The following is a 20578-nucleotide window of genomic DNA, read 5'->3' on the forward strand; positions in this document are numbered from 1 at the left end:
GTGTGAGAGTGTGTGTGAGTGTACACTGTGTGGCCCCATAATCTCTGATTGCCCGGGGGCCCCATAATCTCTGATTGCCCGGGGGCCCCATAATCTCTGATTGCCCGGGGGCCCCATAATCTCCTATTGCCCGGGGGCCCCATGAGTTGTCAGTCTGCCCCTGGGGAAGAGAGGTATCATCTCTCAGAAAAAAAAAACGGTTTATCTTGATTGGAGTTGGGATTTAGGTCTAAATAATCGAAATCCACGATAAACCCGATCATAAACTCTCTCTTTGCCCGGACAACCATAAGTGCTCATGCACACGGACGTTTTAAAAAACTGGCTGCAAAGCTAGCTCCGACGCCTGGAAAAATCGGCGTTAAAAACTTGATTTTTACCACGTTTTGCATTGCCGTTTTTGTGCGTTTTTTTAGCGTTAGCGTTAAGTAGCGTTTTTTAAAGAAACACATCTCTTGGCTATAGCACTCAGAAAACAAAGAAAATATGTTGTGCGTTTATGCGCGCTTTCCCGCGATTCACGTTTTTACAGCTCTAGCTCCGCGCCACGGAATGCACTGGTCCTGGGTTTTTTTTACAGCTTAAAAAACGCCTATGCCATTTGCAGCTCAAAAAAGCCTAGATGGGCATGAAGCCATAGACTAACATGGACAGGCCTTTTTAAGCTGCAAAAAACGCTCAAAAAAGCGGCTGTAAAAACGTCCGTGTGCATGAGGCTTTAGCCTGATAAACACATTATGAAAATGGTAATTCTCTGAAGGCCTTGACAATTAATTTTTTTTTCTGAAAGCAAACAAAAGTAAAAGACATATATTTTTTTTTTTTGGGGGGGGATCCCACAATGATTGTAAGCAGGGCTCTCTGATTCCTCCTGTATTGATTTGTATTGTACTGTCTGCGCTCCTGTTGTAAAGCGCTGCGCAAACTGTTGGCGCTATATAAATCTTGTATAATAATGTATGTATGTATTATATATACATCTACTGTATATATACTCACACACATAACAGCTTCACCTCTTCTGCGAAGGCCGTCCACAAGGTTTAGGAGGGTGTCTATGGGAACGTTTGACCATTTTGCTTTGTACACTGGTGGGCAGTCATGTTGGAACAGGAAGGGGCCGTCCCCAAACTGTTCAGTTGGGAGCACGAAATTGTCCAAAATGTCTTGGTATGCTGACGCCTTAAGAGTTACTTTCCCTGAAACTAAGGGGCTGAGCCCAACCCCACATCATAATCCCCCCCTCCCCCCGACACCATAGTCCCCCCTCCACCAAATGATTTGGACCAGTGCACAAAGCAAGGTCCATAAAGACATGGATGAGTAGGTTTGGGGTGGAGGAACTTGACTGGCCTGCACAGAGTCCTGACCTCAACCCGAACACCTTTGGGATGAATTAGAGAGGAGACTGTGAGCCAGGCCTTCTCGCCCAACATCAGTGCCTGACCTCGCAAATGCTCTTCTGGAAGAACAGTCAAACATTCCCATAGACACCCTCCTAAACCTTGTGGACGGCCTTCCCAGAAGAGGTGAAGCTGTTATAGCTGCAAAGGGCCAACTCAATATTCAACCCTCCGGACTAAGACTTTTGACTAATATAAATATATATATATATTATACAAATAGTCACTCTTGCTGTGCTCAAGTTTATTACCGCACCAAGAGATAGAGATAGAGCTGATAGAGATGATAGAGATAGAAGATGATAGAGATAGAAGATGATAGAGACAGAGATGATAGAGACAGAGATGGATAGAGACAGAGATAGATAGAGACAGAGATAGATAGAGACAGAGATAGATAGAGATGATAGAGAATAGAGATAATAAAGATAGAGATGGTAGAGATGATAAAGATGATAGAGATGATGGAGATAGAGATGATAGAGATAGAGATAGATATTCACCAACCAACTCTACAGCTACCTTTTACTTCATATAAAGTCCCGACCCTTGTTCTCCTCCTTCTCCATAATAGAGATAGAGGTGATAGAGATAGAGATGATAGAGATAGAGATGATGGAGATAGAGATGATGGAGATAGAGATGATGGAGATAGAGATGATGGAGATAGAGATGATGGAGATAGAGATGATGGAGATAGAGATGATGGAGATTATAGAGATGGAGGCGATAGAGATGGAGGCGATAGAGATGATAGAGATAGAGATGATAGAGAGAGATGATGGAGATAGAGATGATAGAGATAGAGGAGATAGAGGCGATAGAGGAGATAGAGGCGATAGAGATAGAGGCGATAGAGATAGAGGCGATAGAGATGATAGATGATAGCGATGGTGGAGATAGGAGATAGAGATGATAGAGATGATGGATATAGAGATAGAGATGATAGAGAGAGATGATGGAGATAGAGATGATAGAGATAGAGATAGAGAAAGAGATGATAGAGACAATAAAGATATAGAGATGATAAAGATAGAGACGATGGAGATGATAGAGATAGATATTTGTGTATATATATATATATATATATATATATATATATATATATATATATATATATATATATATATATATACACACACACACACATAAAACTGTATATACACATACATGCACACACATGTATATAGCGTACACTGTATATATACACACAAACTACTTATTTTTAAAAATGACATTTCCATTACTTACCATGGTCACAGATTTTGCATCTTAGGCAATTTAGTTTGTAGTTGGGCATTTTAAGATATGTATTTTCCTCACAGACTGCGCATGCAGGACGCTCCCCGGAACTATTACACGACTTTTGAACATATTGCCCTAAAATAAAAGGAAAATGGTGATTCTTTTTTCAGTGGATACTCACTGCAAATTTGTTCTAAAAACAATTCATTACTATATGACCCGAGGATCCCAACATGCTCAGTTCAGAGTTGTCTTTTCTACATTTCATTCCCCCCCCCCCATTTCCCAATACATGACTTAGCCCTGGTCGCCCCCCCACCCCCCCCCCCCCACCAGGCAAGTGTGCAGGTGTGAAATATGGGTTGGGCTCACATTGCAATATCATTTTATAGCGGTCATTAGATTGGGTTGTTGGATTGGAATAAATGGGATTGTTCGGGGGGGGGGGGGGGGGGGGCCTCACACCACATATTTGCAAGTAAATCTGAAGGATATTATATATAGAGATTGATAAAAGTGCGGTCACACTCCGTGTTTAGGAGGTCATGTAGCTCATCAGATGCAACAAAACCCTAAACAAGAATTGAAATTCCTCTAAAGCAGTAGTTCTCAACCTAGGGTAGGTACCTCTGGGGGCGCTTTGACGTACCACCCAAGGGTGCCATGAAATAACCATGTAGGTTGTACTTCATGGACCATTTCCAATACATTGGATCATTACGATGTTCCACAACTAGCACAAGGACCATACTGTGGTTGGTAGACCACGTTCTCCATAAAACATCATGACATGGACACAGCATATTGTAAATTGCAAATCCTTTGTGGTTATTAAGTGGTTAGAGTAGAACTCCATATTTGAAATTCCACCATGTTGGTCTTGGCTTAAAGTGGAAGAAGTAAACCCCTCCTATCGTCTTCAGTCAAGGAAGCTGCCATCTTGGCCTTTGTTTAATCTACAACTGCCATGATGCCGCACATGTGACCAGTTATGACCCCAGCCATTGGATGGTTTGACAGTTTGGTTGAGAGCACAACCAATGGGAGTGTTACGTGCCGGAAATGTACATTTTTTTTTGGAACGGTTAATGGATGGGTTTACTTCCGCTTTAAAGTGTTACTTACTAAACCCAAGAGCCTGCATTTATTATATCTGGTCTCCTACAGTACACAGAACATGGAAATGCAAATATTTTAGTAAATATAAACTGCTAAATACCTTTCCTCATCAGTAGTATATAGCAGTCTTGTGACTTCTATCAGTGTCCAGCCAAGCACTGGTTAAAGCTTGTAGGAGGAGTTTTCATTCTCCTCTGACAGTCCTATCAGGCTGCATGACCGCTAAGCCCCAGTCTGGACAGTGTCGATTGGTCCTGTGCTGATCACATGCACCCTCCCAAAAAATAAAACAACAACTCTCTAGCAATACACACAGGGGCCCCCAGGAAATAGGAGATTATAGGACCCCCAGGCAATCAGAGATTATGGGGCCACACAGTATACAATCACACAGTATACACAGACATGAGGCTGAAAAGGTACTGGAGAGGCGGGGCAGCTATAATCTCTGGATTTCTACACCAAAAGGATGTCAGTAAGGGACATTTCAGAGACAGATATAAAAATACATACTGTCCCTGGTTTTACTGAGGCTGGCAACCCTGATTGGGCCCCCTAGTGGCCCGAGGCTCGAATGGTCAGTCCACCCCTGAATACACACCAAACTGAGCATGTGCAGAGTGCCCCCAAAGTTCTGTTCCATCAGCAGACTGGGGATTATGGAAGAAGGGGAGGATGGGAGAAGACGGGATCACAATGCAGATGATTAACCCTCTTAGGTTCCACAGTGAGTATAACAGGCATGCTTTACTGCATACACAGACTGATTTCACTATTGTGGGTTTAGTAATAATTTAAAAGGTATAATACTGCAGAGTTGTCAGAGATGCTCATTAAAAGGTGGCCACCAGCACTGCAGGGCACAGAGACATAAGAATAGAGGACGATATGTGACCAGCCAGAAGTAGCGATGGACGAACTTCCGACGGGACGTTTCGTGAACGCAGACCGCGAACACGGCTGATAGCTCGCGAACTGTAACGTTTACGGCGGGCCCCATTGACTTCAATGGGAGGTGAACTTTGCAAACCTACAGGTCAAATTTGCAGCCACAAAATAATTACTAGCTGTGCAAACATAGTCCCACCACATGGCCAATGACATAACACATGTATGAGGTGAATCTGGGATCAACAACTACAAGGATTCTTTTTTTATATGTGAAATTGTTGTGACAATTCAGGACTGTGGAGCGCATGAAGGCAATGGAGGAGAGGGAAGGTCAGGGTAGGCAAAGAAGGTGCAGGAGATGATCACCAGCAGCGTGACATACAGCAATGACACCTGCACCGTGATAGAGTCATCTGACACCAGCACCGTGATAGAGAGCACTGACATCAGCAGCGTGACATACAGCACTAACACCAGCACCGTGATATACAGCACTGACACCTGCACCGTGATAGAGTGATCTGACACCAGCACCGTGATAGAGAATACTGACATCAGCAGCCTGACATACAGCAATGACACTTGCACCGTGATAGAGTGATCTGACACCAGCACCATGACATACAGCAATGACACCAGCACCGTGATAGAGAGCACTGACATCAGCAGCGTGACATACAGCATTCATACATACACCTCATTCATACAGCAATTTACGAAAGGCCTCCGAGTCCACCAGTTTATATGGCAGTAGTTGGCGGGCTATGAGTTCTGACAAGCCAGCCGTCAACCGTTGGGCAAGAGGGTTATCCGGCGTCATCATTTTTTTACGCTCGAACATTAGGCCCACGGAAGCCTGCCTTTTTGCAGAAAAACGTGAGCTTGGCGTGATGGAAGGTGGAGTGGAGGACAATTGTGAGGAGAGAGGAGGAGAAGGAGAAGTAGAAGACGAGGCTGGACGGTGAGAGCCTGGAGTGTGGCTTTGTGTGTTCCGTTGCTCCCACTCGGCTTGGTGATGGCTGCTCATGTGCCTTCTTAAGGCGGTCGTCCCTAGGTGAGTGTTGGGCTTACCGCGACTAATGCGTTCACTGCAAAGATTGCAGATGGCAACACTATTGTCAGCAGCGGACACGTTAAAAAAAAGTCCACACTGCGGAGCCATGTGCCGGTGTCCTGGGAGCGCCAGATGTGACCGTACATGGTCGATGACTCGCTCCTGATACATTTGCAGTCTGCTTTGTCCCTCCTGTGCAATGTAAGTTATTCCTGCTTCTCCTCCCCATCTGCTGGTCCATATCTCCCTCTGAACTCCCCTCCTCTTCCTCTCTTGTGGGCACCCACGTGACATCACTAGACACGTCATCATCAACGTCACCTTCCCCACCGCTATAAGTAGAGATCTCGGAGTAGGCAGCAACACCGGGGACCAACCTCCTCCTTGGGCTGATCTGGGTACTGTCGTCAGACTGCTGAGTAGCGGTTGTTGCTGCCTCCTCTTCCTGATCCAATACCAAGAGTGGCTGCGCATCAGAAATGTCTTGATATAGATCAGAAAATAATTCCTGTGACTCAAGCGGAAGGTATGTGGTGGTGTTGTTGGTGGTAGTGTCTTTGGGGGTGCACACAGCAGAGAGTGAAGAGGGTGCAGATCCAGAGGATGAGGAGGGTGCAGAAGAGTAAGGCTGAGTGAGCCACTCAACCAAGTCTGGTGCGTCCTTTAACCACTTTCAGACCGGACCATTTTGCTGGTCAATGACCAGAGGTCTTTTTACAATTTGGCACTGCGCTGCTTTAACTGGTAATTGCGCGGTCATGCAATGTTGTACCCAAACAAAATTTGCGTCCTTTTCTTCCCACAAATAGAGCTTTCTTTTGATGGTATTTGATTGCCTCTGCGATTTTTATTTTTTGCGATATAAACGTAAAAAGACCGCAAATTTTGAAAAAAAATGATATTTTCTACTTTTTGTTATTAGAAAAATCCAATAAACTCAATTTTAGTCATACATTTAGGCCAAAATGTATTCAGCCACATGTCTTTGGTAAAAAAAAAAGTCAATAATTGTATATTTATTGGTTTGCGCAAAAGTTGTCACATCTACAAACTAAGGTACGTTTTCTGGAATTTACGCAGCTTTTAGTTTACGACTGCCTATCTCATTTCTTGAGGTGCCAAAATGGCAGGGCAGTACAAAACCCCCCCAAATGACCCCATTTTGGAAAGTAGACCCCCTAAGGAAATTGATAAGAGGCATGTTGAGCCCATTGAATATTTTATTTTTTTGCCTCAAGCGATTGAATAATGACAAAAAAATTTTTTTTTTTTTTTTTTTTTTTACACAAAGTTGTCACTAAATGATATATTGCTCACACATGCTATGGGCATATGTGAAATGACACCCCAAAATAAATTCTGCTGCTTCTCCTGAGTACGGGGATACCACATATGTGGGACTTTTTGGGAGCCTAGCCGCGTACGGGGCCCCGAAAACCAAGAACCGCCTTCAGGCTTTCTAAGGGCGTAAATTTTTGACTTCACTCCTCACTACCTATTACAGTTTTGAAGGCCATAAAATGCCAAGATGGCACAAAACCCCCACAAATGACCCCATTTTAGAAAGTAGACACCCCAAGCTATTTGCTGAGAGGCATGTTGAGTCCATGGAATATTTTATATTTTGCCACAAGTTGCGGGAAAATTACAAACTTTTTTTTTTTTTTTTCACAAAGTTGTCACTAAATGATATATTGCTCACGCATGCCATGGGCATATGTGAAATGACACCCCAAAATAAATTCTGCTGCTTCTCCTGAGTACGGGGATACCACATATGTGGGACTTTTTGGGAGCCTAGCCGCGTACGGGGCCCCGAAAACCAAGCACCGCCTTCAGGCTTTCTAAGGGCGTTACAGTTTTGAAGGCCATAAAATGCCAAGATGGCACAAACCCCCCCCAAATGACCCCATTTTGGAAAGTAGACACCCCTAAATTTAGGGGTACACTAGTGAGACTAGGTAATAAATGGCGGGTGCCCTGAAACTATAAAAAAAATAACTAACCAACCAGCGTCACCTGTAACAGTTATATGGTGATCACTGGTGAAAGGGTTAATTAGGGGGCAATCAGGGGGCTTTATGCGGTAGTATATGGGGGTCCCTGGTGCTATAAAAAGCTGCGGCGAACCTAAATACCTACCTGCCTAACTAGCGTCACCTGTGACACTAATACAGCGATCAGAAAAACGATCGCTTATTAGGCTGGGTTCACACTGGAGCGATGCGGGAACGCCACGAATCCGCGGCGGGTTCCCGCATCGCATGCCTCCCGGCGGCAGTTCACACTGCCCTATGCGAACTGCTGGGAGTGTCAGTGAAATGTTAATGACACCCCCAGATCAGTTTGCATATCGCAGTGCGATCTGCAAACTTGGATCGCATGGTGTGAACACCCATGCGATCCGATTCTGCTGCGGACCAAAAAAAGGGTCCCGTGCGAGTTTGCGGCGGGTGCGACACGAATTCAGCCATACTATCTGTATACTATCTGTATAGCTGAACTCGAATCGCACAGAGATCGGATGTGATTTGCACTGCAGTGCGGTGCGAATCACATTCGTTCTCATAAACCGCTGCAATGTGAACCCAGCCTTAGTGACACTGGCGACGGGGGGTGATCACGGGGTTAAACCTTTATTGGGGGGGTTAGGGGGGTACATTAGAACTAAAGGGGGCTAACCCTAACTGCCCTAACAGTTATTACAGTCACAAATGACACCAATGCAAAAAAAAAAAAAAAAAACGCAATTGGTGTCACTGTGACTGGGGGGGCAGGGGTAATTGGGGGGTGATCGGGGGGTAAAGGGGGGGTGTGAGTGTGCCTGGCATGTTCTACTGTATGTGTGGTGTGTTGGTGCAACTCACCGAACCTCTCTCCTCGGTGCCGGAACGAAAAATACCGACACGGAGGAGAGAATACATCACTTCCTCTCCTGTGTTTACATTACAGGAGAGGAAGTGATGTCACGGGACATTTTCATTCGTCGGGAGCGATCGCGAGGGGGTGGCCATGAATGAATGGCCGTCCCCTCGTCCGGGATCGCTCCCGAACGAATACCGACCGCCGCAGGCACCGGGCGGGGGCCCGCTCGGGCCCCCGACCGGCGGGCAGGCAAGGATGTACATGTAAGCCCTTATGCCTGCCCGTGCCATTCTGTCGACGTACATCGTCGTGCGGCGGTCGGCAAGTGGTTAAAGTAATTGAACGCACCTTCTGCAACTTCCCACTTTCGCTCAAGCCTGTTGCTCCTGCCCTACCTCTACCACCCACTTGAATAGCAGTGCCTCAAACCTATATCCTGAACTAAACCTAACACCTATGCCATCCTTAAAAGAACTTTTGTGTACCCAATAGCTAGCGATTTGGGTCACTGCAGTCTCTCCCTGCTCCACACAGCAACCTCTCCCTATAGTGACATACGAAAGAATGTAAAATGGCCGCCGGATCGGGTGTATTTATAAAAGTTAGGGGGAATGTCCAAGTGTCCATGTGCTGTAATGTCTCAATTGGCTGTCCTGTACCACATGATGGATGTGTCATCATAGGTCAAAGTTCTTTTACACAGTAAACACGGAAGTCTGGCAGGCGAACAGTGGCAATAGTCCACTGATTGGGCGGACCGCGAACAGCCAAAATTTGCCGCGAAACGACCGCCGGGCGAACCGTTCGGCCATCCCTTGCCAGAAGACCAAAGGAAAAGGGAAGGAGGAGCGGAAAGAGCCAGTGGGGAATTCCAGAAAAGGTAAGTGACCGCCCTGTGCAATAACTTTGCAGAAAGCAGACAAGTATAAAAACTTTTTTATTGTAATAAAAAAAAGTTGCTTTAGGATTACTTTTCTTAAAGACAACATCACAATGTTGCATAGGAAGATACTTGTGCTGCACGTGGGTCTTCACTAAAGTGTTTAGTATCATAGATATACAGTATACAGGAGCATCTCATAAAATTTGAATATCAAAAAGTACATTTATTTCAGTAATTCAATGCAAAAAGTGAAACTCCCATATTTTATATAGATACACACAGAGTGAGACATTTCAAGCATTTCTTTTGCCGCGTACACACGATCGACTTGTCCGGCGTACTTAGTCCGACATACAATCCGGCGGATAGTCTGGCGGACTTTCTACCGAACGGACTTGGCCACACACGGACGCACGGAAAGTCAGGCGTTTGCTAGCGCGATGACGTACAGCGCGTACGACGGGACTAGAAAAAGGAAGTTCAACAGCCAGTAGCCAATAGCTTCCTTTTCGTACTTGCTTCTGAGCATGCGTCATTCTTAGTCAGCTTGACTAGCATACTGACGAACGTATTGTCCGCTGAAACCCAAGTCCGCCGGACTTTACCCTGAAAAAGTCAGCTGAAGCCCACACATGATCGGATTGTCCGGTGAAATGTGGTCCGGCGGACTAAGTACGCCGGACAATTTGATCGTGTGTACGCGGCATTTATTTTAATTTTGATGATTAAGGCTTACAGCTCGTGACACCCCAAAATTCAGTGTAGCCACGAGCCGGCTATTGTTGCCTGCAATTCAAGGACAGTGGCCAGTGCTGTTGATATGGAGTTGTCTTCCCCTAGTGTTGGCCTGGACTCCACATTGTCATTTCCTAAAGGTAGAGCATTGACCGGAGCAAAGCATCATGGGATGTGTAGTTCAGAATGATGGGGTTCTACTTCTAGCAGGACTTGCTTGAACTACAATGACCAGACTGCTGGGAGAGCATATAAAAAGGCTGGTCTAGGCCTAGATCGCTCTCTTGGGATCTGCCAGAAGGAACTCTGTGTCTGTGTGTGCTGCGGCCGAGTCGTGGCCTGTGCAAAAAGAGTCATCAAGCACGCATTCCGAGGGACATCTGTGGACAGCATCCCCTCCCTATCTGGCAACTGCTTGGAAGCCATTCCCGATCCTTCCATGCTACCTACACATCAGATCTGGGTGGGCCGTGGCGTGGTGCGACGGGGGGGGTCAGACGCCATCCTCTGAACCAGGACCCTGAGGGATGTCCTAAAAAGCTATTACCATCTTCGTCACCACCACCAACTTCAATTATAGTATCGGTGAGCGGGCACCTGCCCATTTAATCACATAGACACTGTATACAGACAGCATTGTCTGCTCACATCTCTGGTACCTGTAGTACCACCGGATACAAGCGGGGGGAAATGCCTCACTGCTTATGATTGACAGTGTGCAGTGATGGCTTCCTGGCAGGTTCAATCCGAATACGCCAAAGCCCATCACTATATACCAACAAACATACATACACTGTGATTACTTGTGTCCTAAGTTACGCAGGAAGAGTCCGCATCCTCTTTTGGCTAACCACATAATACCAGCTAAATTGCTCTGCTCTACCATGCAGGATTGTCTCATTCACAGTTCCTAAAAGGGGTTGTAAACCCTGGAAGTTTTTCACCTTAATGCATTCTATGCATTAAAGTGAAAAACCTTCCGTAGTGCAGCACCCCTTTTACTTACCTGAATCTGATCATTCCAGCGACAGGGGCATGCCCAGCAGCTCCAGCCGCCGTGGGCTCCTGCTGCTGTCAATCAAATCCAGTGACACGGAAGCCGGGGCCGAGTCCTGCTGTCTGTGTCAATGGACGCAGCAACAGGACTTGAGCGCGCCCACATGAGTTCCCCCAGGGAATGCAGCTCTCCGTGGGTGCAGAAGAGTAGGAGCCAGGAGTGCCGCTGGGGGGCCCAAGAAGAGGAGGATTGGGGCTGGTGTTTTTTTTGAGGGGGGGACAAACAACCACCACCAGCACCACCCCCACCCCCCCAGCCCTCTATCTCTGCTGGTCAGTGTTATACCTAAAGGGTTTCACATGTACTGCCACTTTAAGGCTGGCTCCACCCAGGAGTGATGCCAAGGGTCAAGGGGTATGGTAGCCATCTTGGACACATGTAAGAGCCTAATAAGATGTACTGTCCTGAGATGCATGTTGCAGTGTACACTGAGTACTGGAAATAAACTTCCATTGTTCCAGACCAGAGTCTTGTGTCTCTCACAACACAGAGGATATAACAGTGGCGACGAGGGTGGGATTTACAAAGTGTCTATCAGCAGGGCTGGTGCAAGGATCGTTGACACCCTAGGCGAAACCTAATTTTGCCGCCCCCCCCCCCCCCCCCCGGCTGCGCACATGACTCCACCTTACCCTGCCCTTGCTACACATGACCTATCTGACCCCTACACTGACCCCTTGACACAAACTAATCCACCTGACTCCTACTTCCTGCACTACTCACATCATGCTGACCCCTACACTGACCTACCTGATAATTACCCCGACCTACCTGGCACCTACACTAACCCACCTGACACCTACACTGCCAATTACACTGACCATCACACTGACACCTACACTGACCATCACGCTGACACCTACACTGACCATCACACTGACACCTACACTGACCATCACACTGACACCTACACTGACCATCACACTGACACCTACACTGACCATCACACTGACACCTACACTGACACCTACACTGACACCTACCCTGACACCTACCCTGACACCTACCCTGACACCTACCCTGACACCTACCCTGACACCTACCCTGAAAACACATCACACTGACACATCACACTGACACATCACACTGACACATCACACTGACACATCACACTGACACATCACACTGACACTGGCACGTACACTGGCATGACATACACTGACACATCACACTGACACATCACACTGGCACATACACGTACACTGGCATGACATACACTGACACATACCCTGACATGACACATACCCTGACATGACACATACACTGGCACTGACCATCATACTGACGCATACACTGACCATCACACTGACACATACACTGACCATCACACTGACACATACACTGACGCATACACTGACACATACACTGACACATACCCTGACATGACACATACCCTGACATGACACATACCCTGACATGACACATACCCTGACATGACACATACCCTGACATGACACATACCCTGACATGACACATACACTGGCACTGACCATCATACTGACCATCATACTGACCATCACACTGACACATACACTGACACATACACTGACACATACACTGACACATACACTGACACATACACTGACACATACACTGACACATACACTGACACATACACTGACACATACACTGACACATACACTGACACATACACTGACACATACACTGACACATCACACTGACCATCACACTGATGCATACACTGACCATCACACATACACTGACACATACACTGACACATACACTGACACATACACTGACACATACACTGACACATACACTGACCATCACACTGACGCATACACTGACCATCACACTGACGCATACACTGACCATCACACTGACGCATACACTGACACATACACTGACACATACACTGACACATACACTGACCATCACACTGACGCATACACTGACGCATACACTGACGCATACACTAACCATCACACTGACACATACACTGACCATCACACTGACACATACACTGACACATACACTGACCATCACACTGACACATACACTGACGCATACACTGACACATACACTGACACATACACTGACACATACACTGACACATACACTGACACATACACTGACACATACACTGACACATACACTGACACATACACTGACACATACACTGACACATACACTGACACATACACTGACACATACACTGACACATACCCTGACACATACCCTGACACATACCCTGACACTGACCATCACACTGACACATACACTGACGAATACACTGACCATCACACTGACACATACACATACCCTGACACTGGGATGACACATACACTTACACATACACTGGCACTGACACACATCGCACTGACACACATCGCACTGACACACATCGCACTGACCTACCTGACTCCTACTTCCTGCATTACTCACACACAAACCCCCTCCATACAGCTCAATGTAGATCGGGGATGATCCATCCTCCTCGGCTCCTCCTTACCTCTGCTCTTTGATGCTGCCTTCAGGGACCATCATCCGGGCCTCTCCGACTCCTCCGCAGAATTTTTCAGGAGTCCACGCCAGCGCCGTCCACCCGCTCCGCCGGGGCCACGCCAGCGCCATGCACCCGCTCCGCCTCCATCATATCCCCGCCGGGACCAGGCCAGCGCCGTCCACCCTCCTCCACGATGTCCCCGCCGGGCAGGAGGTCAGCTGACCGACGTCTCAATGCTCTCACCTCCGCCGAGCCCCGCCCCTCCGCTGCACTCACACAGACACACAGCGCCGCTCCAGAGGGACAGGCTGGAGCAAAGGAGTCCCGGAGGGGCGCTGTGAGATAAACACGTGTGAGCGCTCAGCGGGAAACATGGGGGATTGGTGGCGCCAGCGGCACACCACGGGGGGCGAGAGAACACTGGACAGAGGCCGTGGTTGCGCCCTAGGTGGTAGTGCGCCCTAGGCGGCTGCCTACTTCGCCTAGTGGTTGCGCCGGCCCTGTCTATCAGTCTGAGAGAGAGACAAAGACATTGTGGATTGTTACCTGGATAAAAGCAATCACAGATCCCAGCAGGAAAATGTCATTGATCGGGACATTAAGTGAATTTGATGGAGAACAGACATCCTGGAGTTCCTGGGTGGAGAGACTGGAACAGTATTTCAGTGCAAATGGCATCCCAGGTGAAAGGCAAGTAGCAGTATTTGTGACAGTGGTCGGTGCTCAGACATGTGACACTCTCAGGGATCTCCTTTCCCCTGTAAAACCAGCAACTAAGACATTGGCAGAGCTCCTGACACTGTTAGAGGGTCACTTCCAGCCTAAACCACTAGAGATTGCAGAAAGATTTCGTTTTTATCAGAGGCAGCAGCAGCCGGGTGAAGAAATTAAAGCTTATGTGCTCGCCCTTCGCAGACTAGCCTCTACCTGTTCTTTTGGGGAGTACCTACCTACTGCACTGAGAGATAAGTTTGTCATGGGACTGAATTGTGACTCTAGCCAAAAGAGACTGTTAACAGAGAAAGACCTTACCCTTGCAAAGGCAATTGATATAGCTTCAATGATGGAAATGGCTGTGAAAGATACAGAGGAATTCAACCCCCAGGGCAGAAGAGAAGAGGTGAAACAGGAAGTTTTCAGAACAGCAGTCAAGCCCACAGTCACAAACTGGAAATACAGACCTCCACCAAGCCGGGGGTCAGCTTGCTACCGTTGTGGGAATACAGACCTCCACCAAGCCGGGGGTTAGCTTGCTACCATTGTGGGAATACAGACCTCCACCAAGCCGGGGGTCAGCTTGCTACCGTTGGGGGAATACAGACCTCCACCAAGCCGGGGGTCAGCTTGCTACCGTTGTGGGAATACAGACCATGATCACAAAGTCTGCAGGTTTAAGGATCAGACCTGTCATAATTGTGGTAAAACAGGACATCTGAAACGAGTTTGCCGGAGCAAGAAGGTGCGAGATAAACAACCTCTGAACCCCAAGACAAAGACCTATATGGTGGGAAGATATACATCACCATCTGAGTCAGAGGATGAGGAAGTGCTCCACAGATTAGACATACATCATATGCATTCAGCACCCTCTGCAATGACTGTAGAGGTAACCATTGAGGGAAAGAAACTAAAGATGGATGTAGACACAGGAGCAGCAGTTTCAGTTATCACTCAGAAACAATGGAGACAACTTCAGACCCGAACAACTGTCTGCCCAACGCCAATCAAACTGCAGACATACTCAAAGCAGATACTCCACCCACTGGGTTATGCAAAAGTGCAGGTATTGTACAAGGGTCAGACAAAGAGACTGCCATTATATATACTAGAGAATGGGGGACCCCCTCTCTTTGGGAGAGACTGGATTGCTCACTTTGGTATGCCAGACATCGCCATAAATCCCTGTAACACTGTGACAATTCCATTAGGGGATAATGAGGGATGGGTGGTGTCCCTGAAGCAGCGGTTCCCAAAGATCTTTGATGACCAGTTGGGGAAAATAAAGCATGACTGTGTGAGACTCAAGCTGAAACCCAACGCCCAGCCTAAGTTCTTCAAAGCTCGCACAGTACCTTTCGCACTCCGAGCAGGAGTGGAAGCAGAACTAAGTCGGCTGGAGGAACAAGGTGTCATCTCAAAGGTAGAGCACAGCGAGTGGGCATCGCCTGTTGTACCAGTGAAGAAAGCGAATGGGGACTTGCGCATTTGTGGCGATTTCCGCATGGCACTGAACTCCCAACTGGAAATAGACCAGTACCCTCTACCCAGAGTAGATGACATTTTTGCCTCTCTTGCAGGGGGTCAAAAGTTCACCAAGCTTGATCTCAAACAAGCATATTTACAGTTTGAGGTCCATCCTCCTTCCCGCAAGTTTCTGACCATCAACACCCACAAGGGACTGTATGAGTACAATCGGATGGTGTTTGGTGTAGCCTCTGCCCCAGCCATTTGGCAACGGAAGATGGATGAGATTTTGGCGGACATTCCTTTCACTCAGTGCCTATTAGATGACATGCTCATCACGGGACGGACGGACCAGGAACACAAGCAAAACGTGGAGCTTGTGTTGGAAAGACTCCAAGAGCAGGGTCTGAAAGTGAACTTAGCAAAATGCCAATTCATGGTGCCGAAATTGGAGTTTTGTGGCCACCTTGTCGATGCAGACGGTATACACACCACAGAAGCCAAGGTTGATGCCTTAGTCAAAGCTCCTGCCCCAACCAATGTCCAGCAGCTGCGATCATACCTTGGCTTGCTGAACTATTACCACAAATTTCTGCCAGATCTGGCACACACCTTGTTTCCGTTGAACAAGCTTTTGGAGAAACACTCCAGATGGGACTGGTCGGCTGCATGCCAACGCGCTTTTGAAGTCTCTAAGCGGAAGCTGTTGGGGTCACGCATGCTTGTTCACTATGACCTCCAGAAGCCTCTGACCTTGGCTTGTGATGCCTCACCCTATGGTCTGGGGGCTGTACTGTCTCACATCTTACCTGATGGGTCAGAAAAACCAGTGGCATTTGCCTCCAGGTCTTTGACAAAAGCAGAAAGCAATTACTCTCACATTGACAAAGAGGCTCTTGCGCTGATATGGGCAATTAAGAAGTTTCATCTTTACCTGTATGGTAGGGAATTCACCATACTGACAGACCATAAACCACTCCTTCAGATCTTTAGCCCTGACAAAGGCATCTCTCAGACTACTGCGGCCCGCCTCCAACGCTATGCCCTGTTCTTGGGAGCGTACAGTTATAAAATCCAGTATCGCGGTCATGATGCCAATGCTAATGCGGACGCAATGTCCCGACTGACAGGGAGGTCAATGGACTCCTCTCCACCGGTCAAGAGTTGTCGTTACACCAGCCTGTCCTTCTTGTTTTCTGGGGAGATAGCAGCCCATACAGCCAAGGATACCTTTCTGAAAACAATACTCTCCTGGGTACGGTCCGGTTGGCCTGCAACCGTCACACAGGATTATGAACCTTATTTCCGTAGGCGTATGGAATTAACTGTGGCTGGTAACTGTGTTTTATGGGGAGACCGAGTGATCATTCCACAGACCCTCCGGAGACACATTCTGGACTTGCTACATACTGGTCATCCCGGGGGCACACGTATGAAACAAAAGGCCCGAGGCTATGTGTGGTGGCCAAACTTAGACTCGGATATCACAACATATGTGAATGCTTGTGCTGGATGTGCACAAACTGCAAGAGACCCTCCTCGAGGGTGCGTCCAGCCCTGGACTTGGCCCACGGTTCCTTGGTTTCGACTACACTTGGACTTTGCAGGTCCGATCAGAGGACACACCTTCTTGATCATAGTGGACGCCCATTCAAAGTGGCCTGAGGTAATTCCTGTTACTCAGCCAACAACTAAGGCAACAGTTTCCATACTGTTACATCTCGCTGCTACATTTGGATACCCCAGAGAAATCGTCACAGACAACGGTGCCCAATTCACCAGTCAGGAGTTTCAGCGTTTGACTGCCCACAACATCAAGCACAAGTTGACCGCACCTTACCACCCAGCTACAAATGGTCAAGCAGAGCGCTTTGTGCAGACTTTTAAACGCTATTTCAAAGCTACAGTGGCTACAAGTAAACAGCAGTCCCTGTCACCCCAGCAGCTGGACTCCTTCCTTTCTGCTTACAGAAACACACCACATGCAACCACCGGGAAAACTCCAGCAGAACTCCTTCTGGGTCGGCAGCCATGGACTGTTTTGGACATGCTCCGCCCACAAACAGTCCAGGAACATGTACTGCAGTCCCAAGACAAGATGGTCAAACACCATGAGATCCCCCGATTCACAGCCCAACAAAAGGTATGGGCCCGATCTTATGGGGCTTCCAACACCCGTTGGCTTCCTGCTGTCATTGCAGAGACTTTGGGACCCAAGATGTATAGGGTCTGCCTGGAAGATGGTTCCATTTGCAGAAGGCATGCGGACCAACTGCGCCCTCGTTTTCAACTGCATGAATCCCTGACACCGGCTGAACCACCAGTGTTGCAAGGAACTGCTCCCAGCGGATCAGGATGCATGGGAACCGATGATTGGGGGGACTCTGATCTTTTGAACTCAGCTCCAACAGAGCCCTCCAGCCCTGGTCCGGAGGTTGGTTCACCCACTGAGCTGGGGGATCCCTTCTTGGCACCGCCAGTGCCCATTCCAGTCGACCCTGTTTCCTCCGATCCCGAGTCGACGGGTGCCCGCCCTCAACGACACTGTCGTCCTCCTGACCGGTTTCAGCTTCAAGACCGGTTACGAGACTTTCGACGGGGCCGCCGAAAGTGATCCAATGACATTGTATCCCCGCAACTGTCCCTGGAATCTTGCTCTCACATCTGGATGCAGGAAAAGTCCTGTGCATCTCCTGTGTTTGGAGGACTGTTATTGGACAGTTATTAGTTAATGTTTTGTGCCTTTTCTCGTTTTGTTTTGTTTTTTTTGTTTTTTTTTTTTTATTTTTTTTTTAGGGATGGATGGAAGGTGTTATACCTAAAGGGTTTCACATGTACTGCCACTTTAAGGCTGGCTCCACCCAGGAGTGATGCCAAGGGTCAAGGGGTATAGTAGCCATCTTGGACACATGTAAGCAGCCTAATAAGATGTACTGTCCTGAGATGCATGTTGCAGTGTACATTGAGTACTGGAAATAAACTTCCGTTGTTCCAGACCAGAGTCTTGTGTCTCTCACAACACAGAGGATATAACAGTCAGTCCCCCAGCACTTGTCCCATCTAGGTGGCAGGCATCGGGAAATCGGGCTTCTGTGTCTTCTCCTCCTCCTTGCTTCCGCTGTGCATCTCCTCCCCTCCTCCTAGGCATCCAATAGGATCGCCTGTCCTTTCAGCCAATCGGGTGAGGGGTTTCAGACCCGCTTCCTGATTGACCGGGAGGAGGATCAGTGTTATGACAGCGAATATTCATTCGCTATTGAAACCCACCTGGGTGGGGGGTGGGCCCGGCCCACCCTCCTCCTTGCTAACAGAAATCCTTAGCCTGTACAATTGCCTCTATTACTAGTGATTTGTTGCTTTAGGTAAGATAGTCACATGAGTTTTAGTACAAGTTTATGTTACTCACTACTATATGCCATTCTTGCTACAGTAAACAAAGCTGAATTCTTTCATCAGTACTGTGTAAGTGTCTTATTACTGGTATCAGCAGGTAATAAGGAATGAACCCAGAGTGTCAGAGGTGTCAGAGAACTTGTAGAGTCGGAGAAACCAGTTGGGTACAGATTCTACCAGCGGCCCTCATGAGGGTAGCTCTATATCAGTATCTCAGAAAATTAGATTACATAAGACCAATAAAAAATAAATAAAAAAAAAGCTGCCCTCGAAAAATGCCAAGGATAGAAGCGACTATGACAGAGACGTCTTAATTTTGAGGATGTAACTGAATCACTTTGTCCAGAGAAAGAAAGGCTGGATTTGTTCCATGCTATAAAAAAGGTTCAACAAAGTTCTGAAGTGGAATTGAGCAAATGCAACCGCTTCGAAGGTAGATACCATAAATTCCAGCACATGAAGCTCTGTAGGAAAGTTGGGACTGAAATTGTCTCAAACTTGTTTGCGAGTAGGGATGAGCCGAACACCACCCCCCCCCCCCCCCCCGGTTCGGTTCGCACCACACCACCAGAACTTTCGAACGGACCAAGAATTCGTACAAACTTTAGAACCCTATTAAAGTCTATGGGACTCGCACGTTCAAAATCAAAAGTGCCAATTTTAAAGGCTAATATGCAAGATATGCAACAGACAACACCAGCAATAAGGGGTATCTTCAGGTGTATACTGTGCTGGAGGCACACAACACCCACTTTAACTCCTGCAGATGGCTGTATTAGAGAACACCAGCAATAAAGGGTAGATACAGGTGTATACTGCGCTGGAGGCACACAACACCCACTAACTCCTGCAGATGGCTGTATTAGAGAACACCAGCAATAAAGGGTAGATACAGGTGTATACTGTGCTGGAGGCACAACACCCACTAACTCCTGCAGATGCCTGAGAAAAGAACACCAGCAATAAAGTGTAGCTACAGGTGTATACTGTGCTGGAGGCACACAACACTCACTAACTCCTGCAGATGCCTGAGAAAAGAAAACACTCTCCTTGCCCATCTTGCTCTTTCCCTGCATGCCGGAACACACTACACAAGGCCGCCGCGCTGGTGGCTTTATATAGCGTGTGGCGTATACTAAACCCCCTGAGCTATAATTGGCCACAGGCATCCTGCCTGTGGCCAATTATGGCTCTCCTCGCTGCCGGCGCTGTGATTGGCCAAGCATGCGGGGTCACAGTGCATGCTTGGCCAATCATGAGCCAGCAATGCACTGCGATGGTG

The 20578-nt window shown here is 47.6% G+C and overlaps 1 protein-coding gene across 1 annotated transcript in view; it reads right to left on the bottom strand.

The window, feature by feature from the left end:
* TNFRSF25 (TNF receptor superfamily member 25) overlaps positions 1-20578 on the bottom strand; it is a 106908-nt gene that overhangs the window by 29901 nt on the left and 56429 nt on the right. Inside the window, exon 3 of the mRNA XM_077458333.1 lies at positions 2655-2783. Within this exon, the coding sequence (XP_077314459.1) occupies positions 2655-2783 (129 nt within the window). The remainder of the gene's footprint in view (positions 1-2654; positions 2784-20578) is intronic.

Source organism: Lithobates pipiens, unplaced genomic scaffold (assembly GCF_037356315.1).
Source record: "Lithobates pipiens isolate NorthernLeopardFrog02 unplaced genomic scaffold, aLitPip1_a1.2 Scaffold_27, whole genome shotgun sequence".
NCBI lineage: Eukaryota > Metazoa > Chordata > Amphibia > Anura > Ranidae > Lithobates > Lithobates pipiens.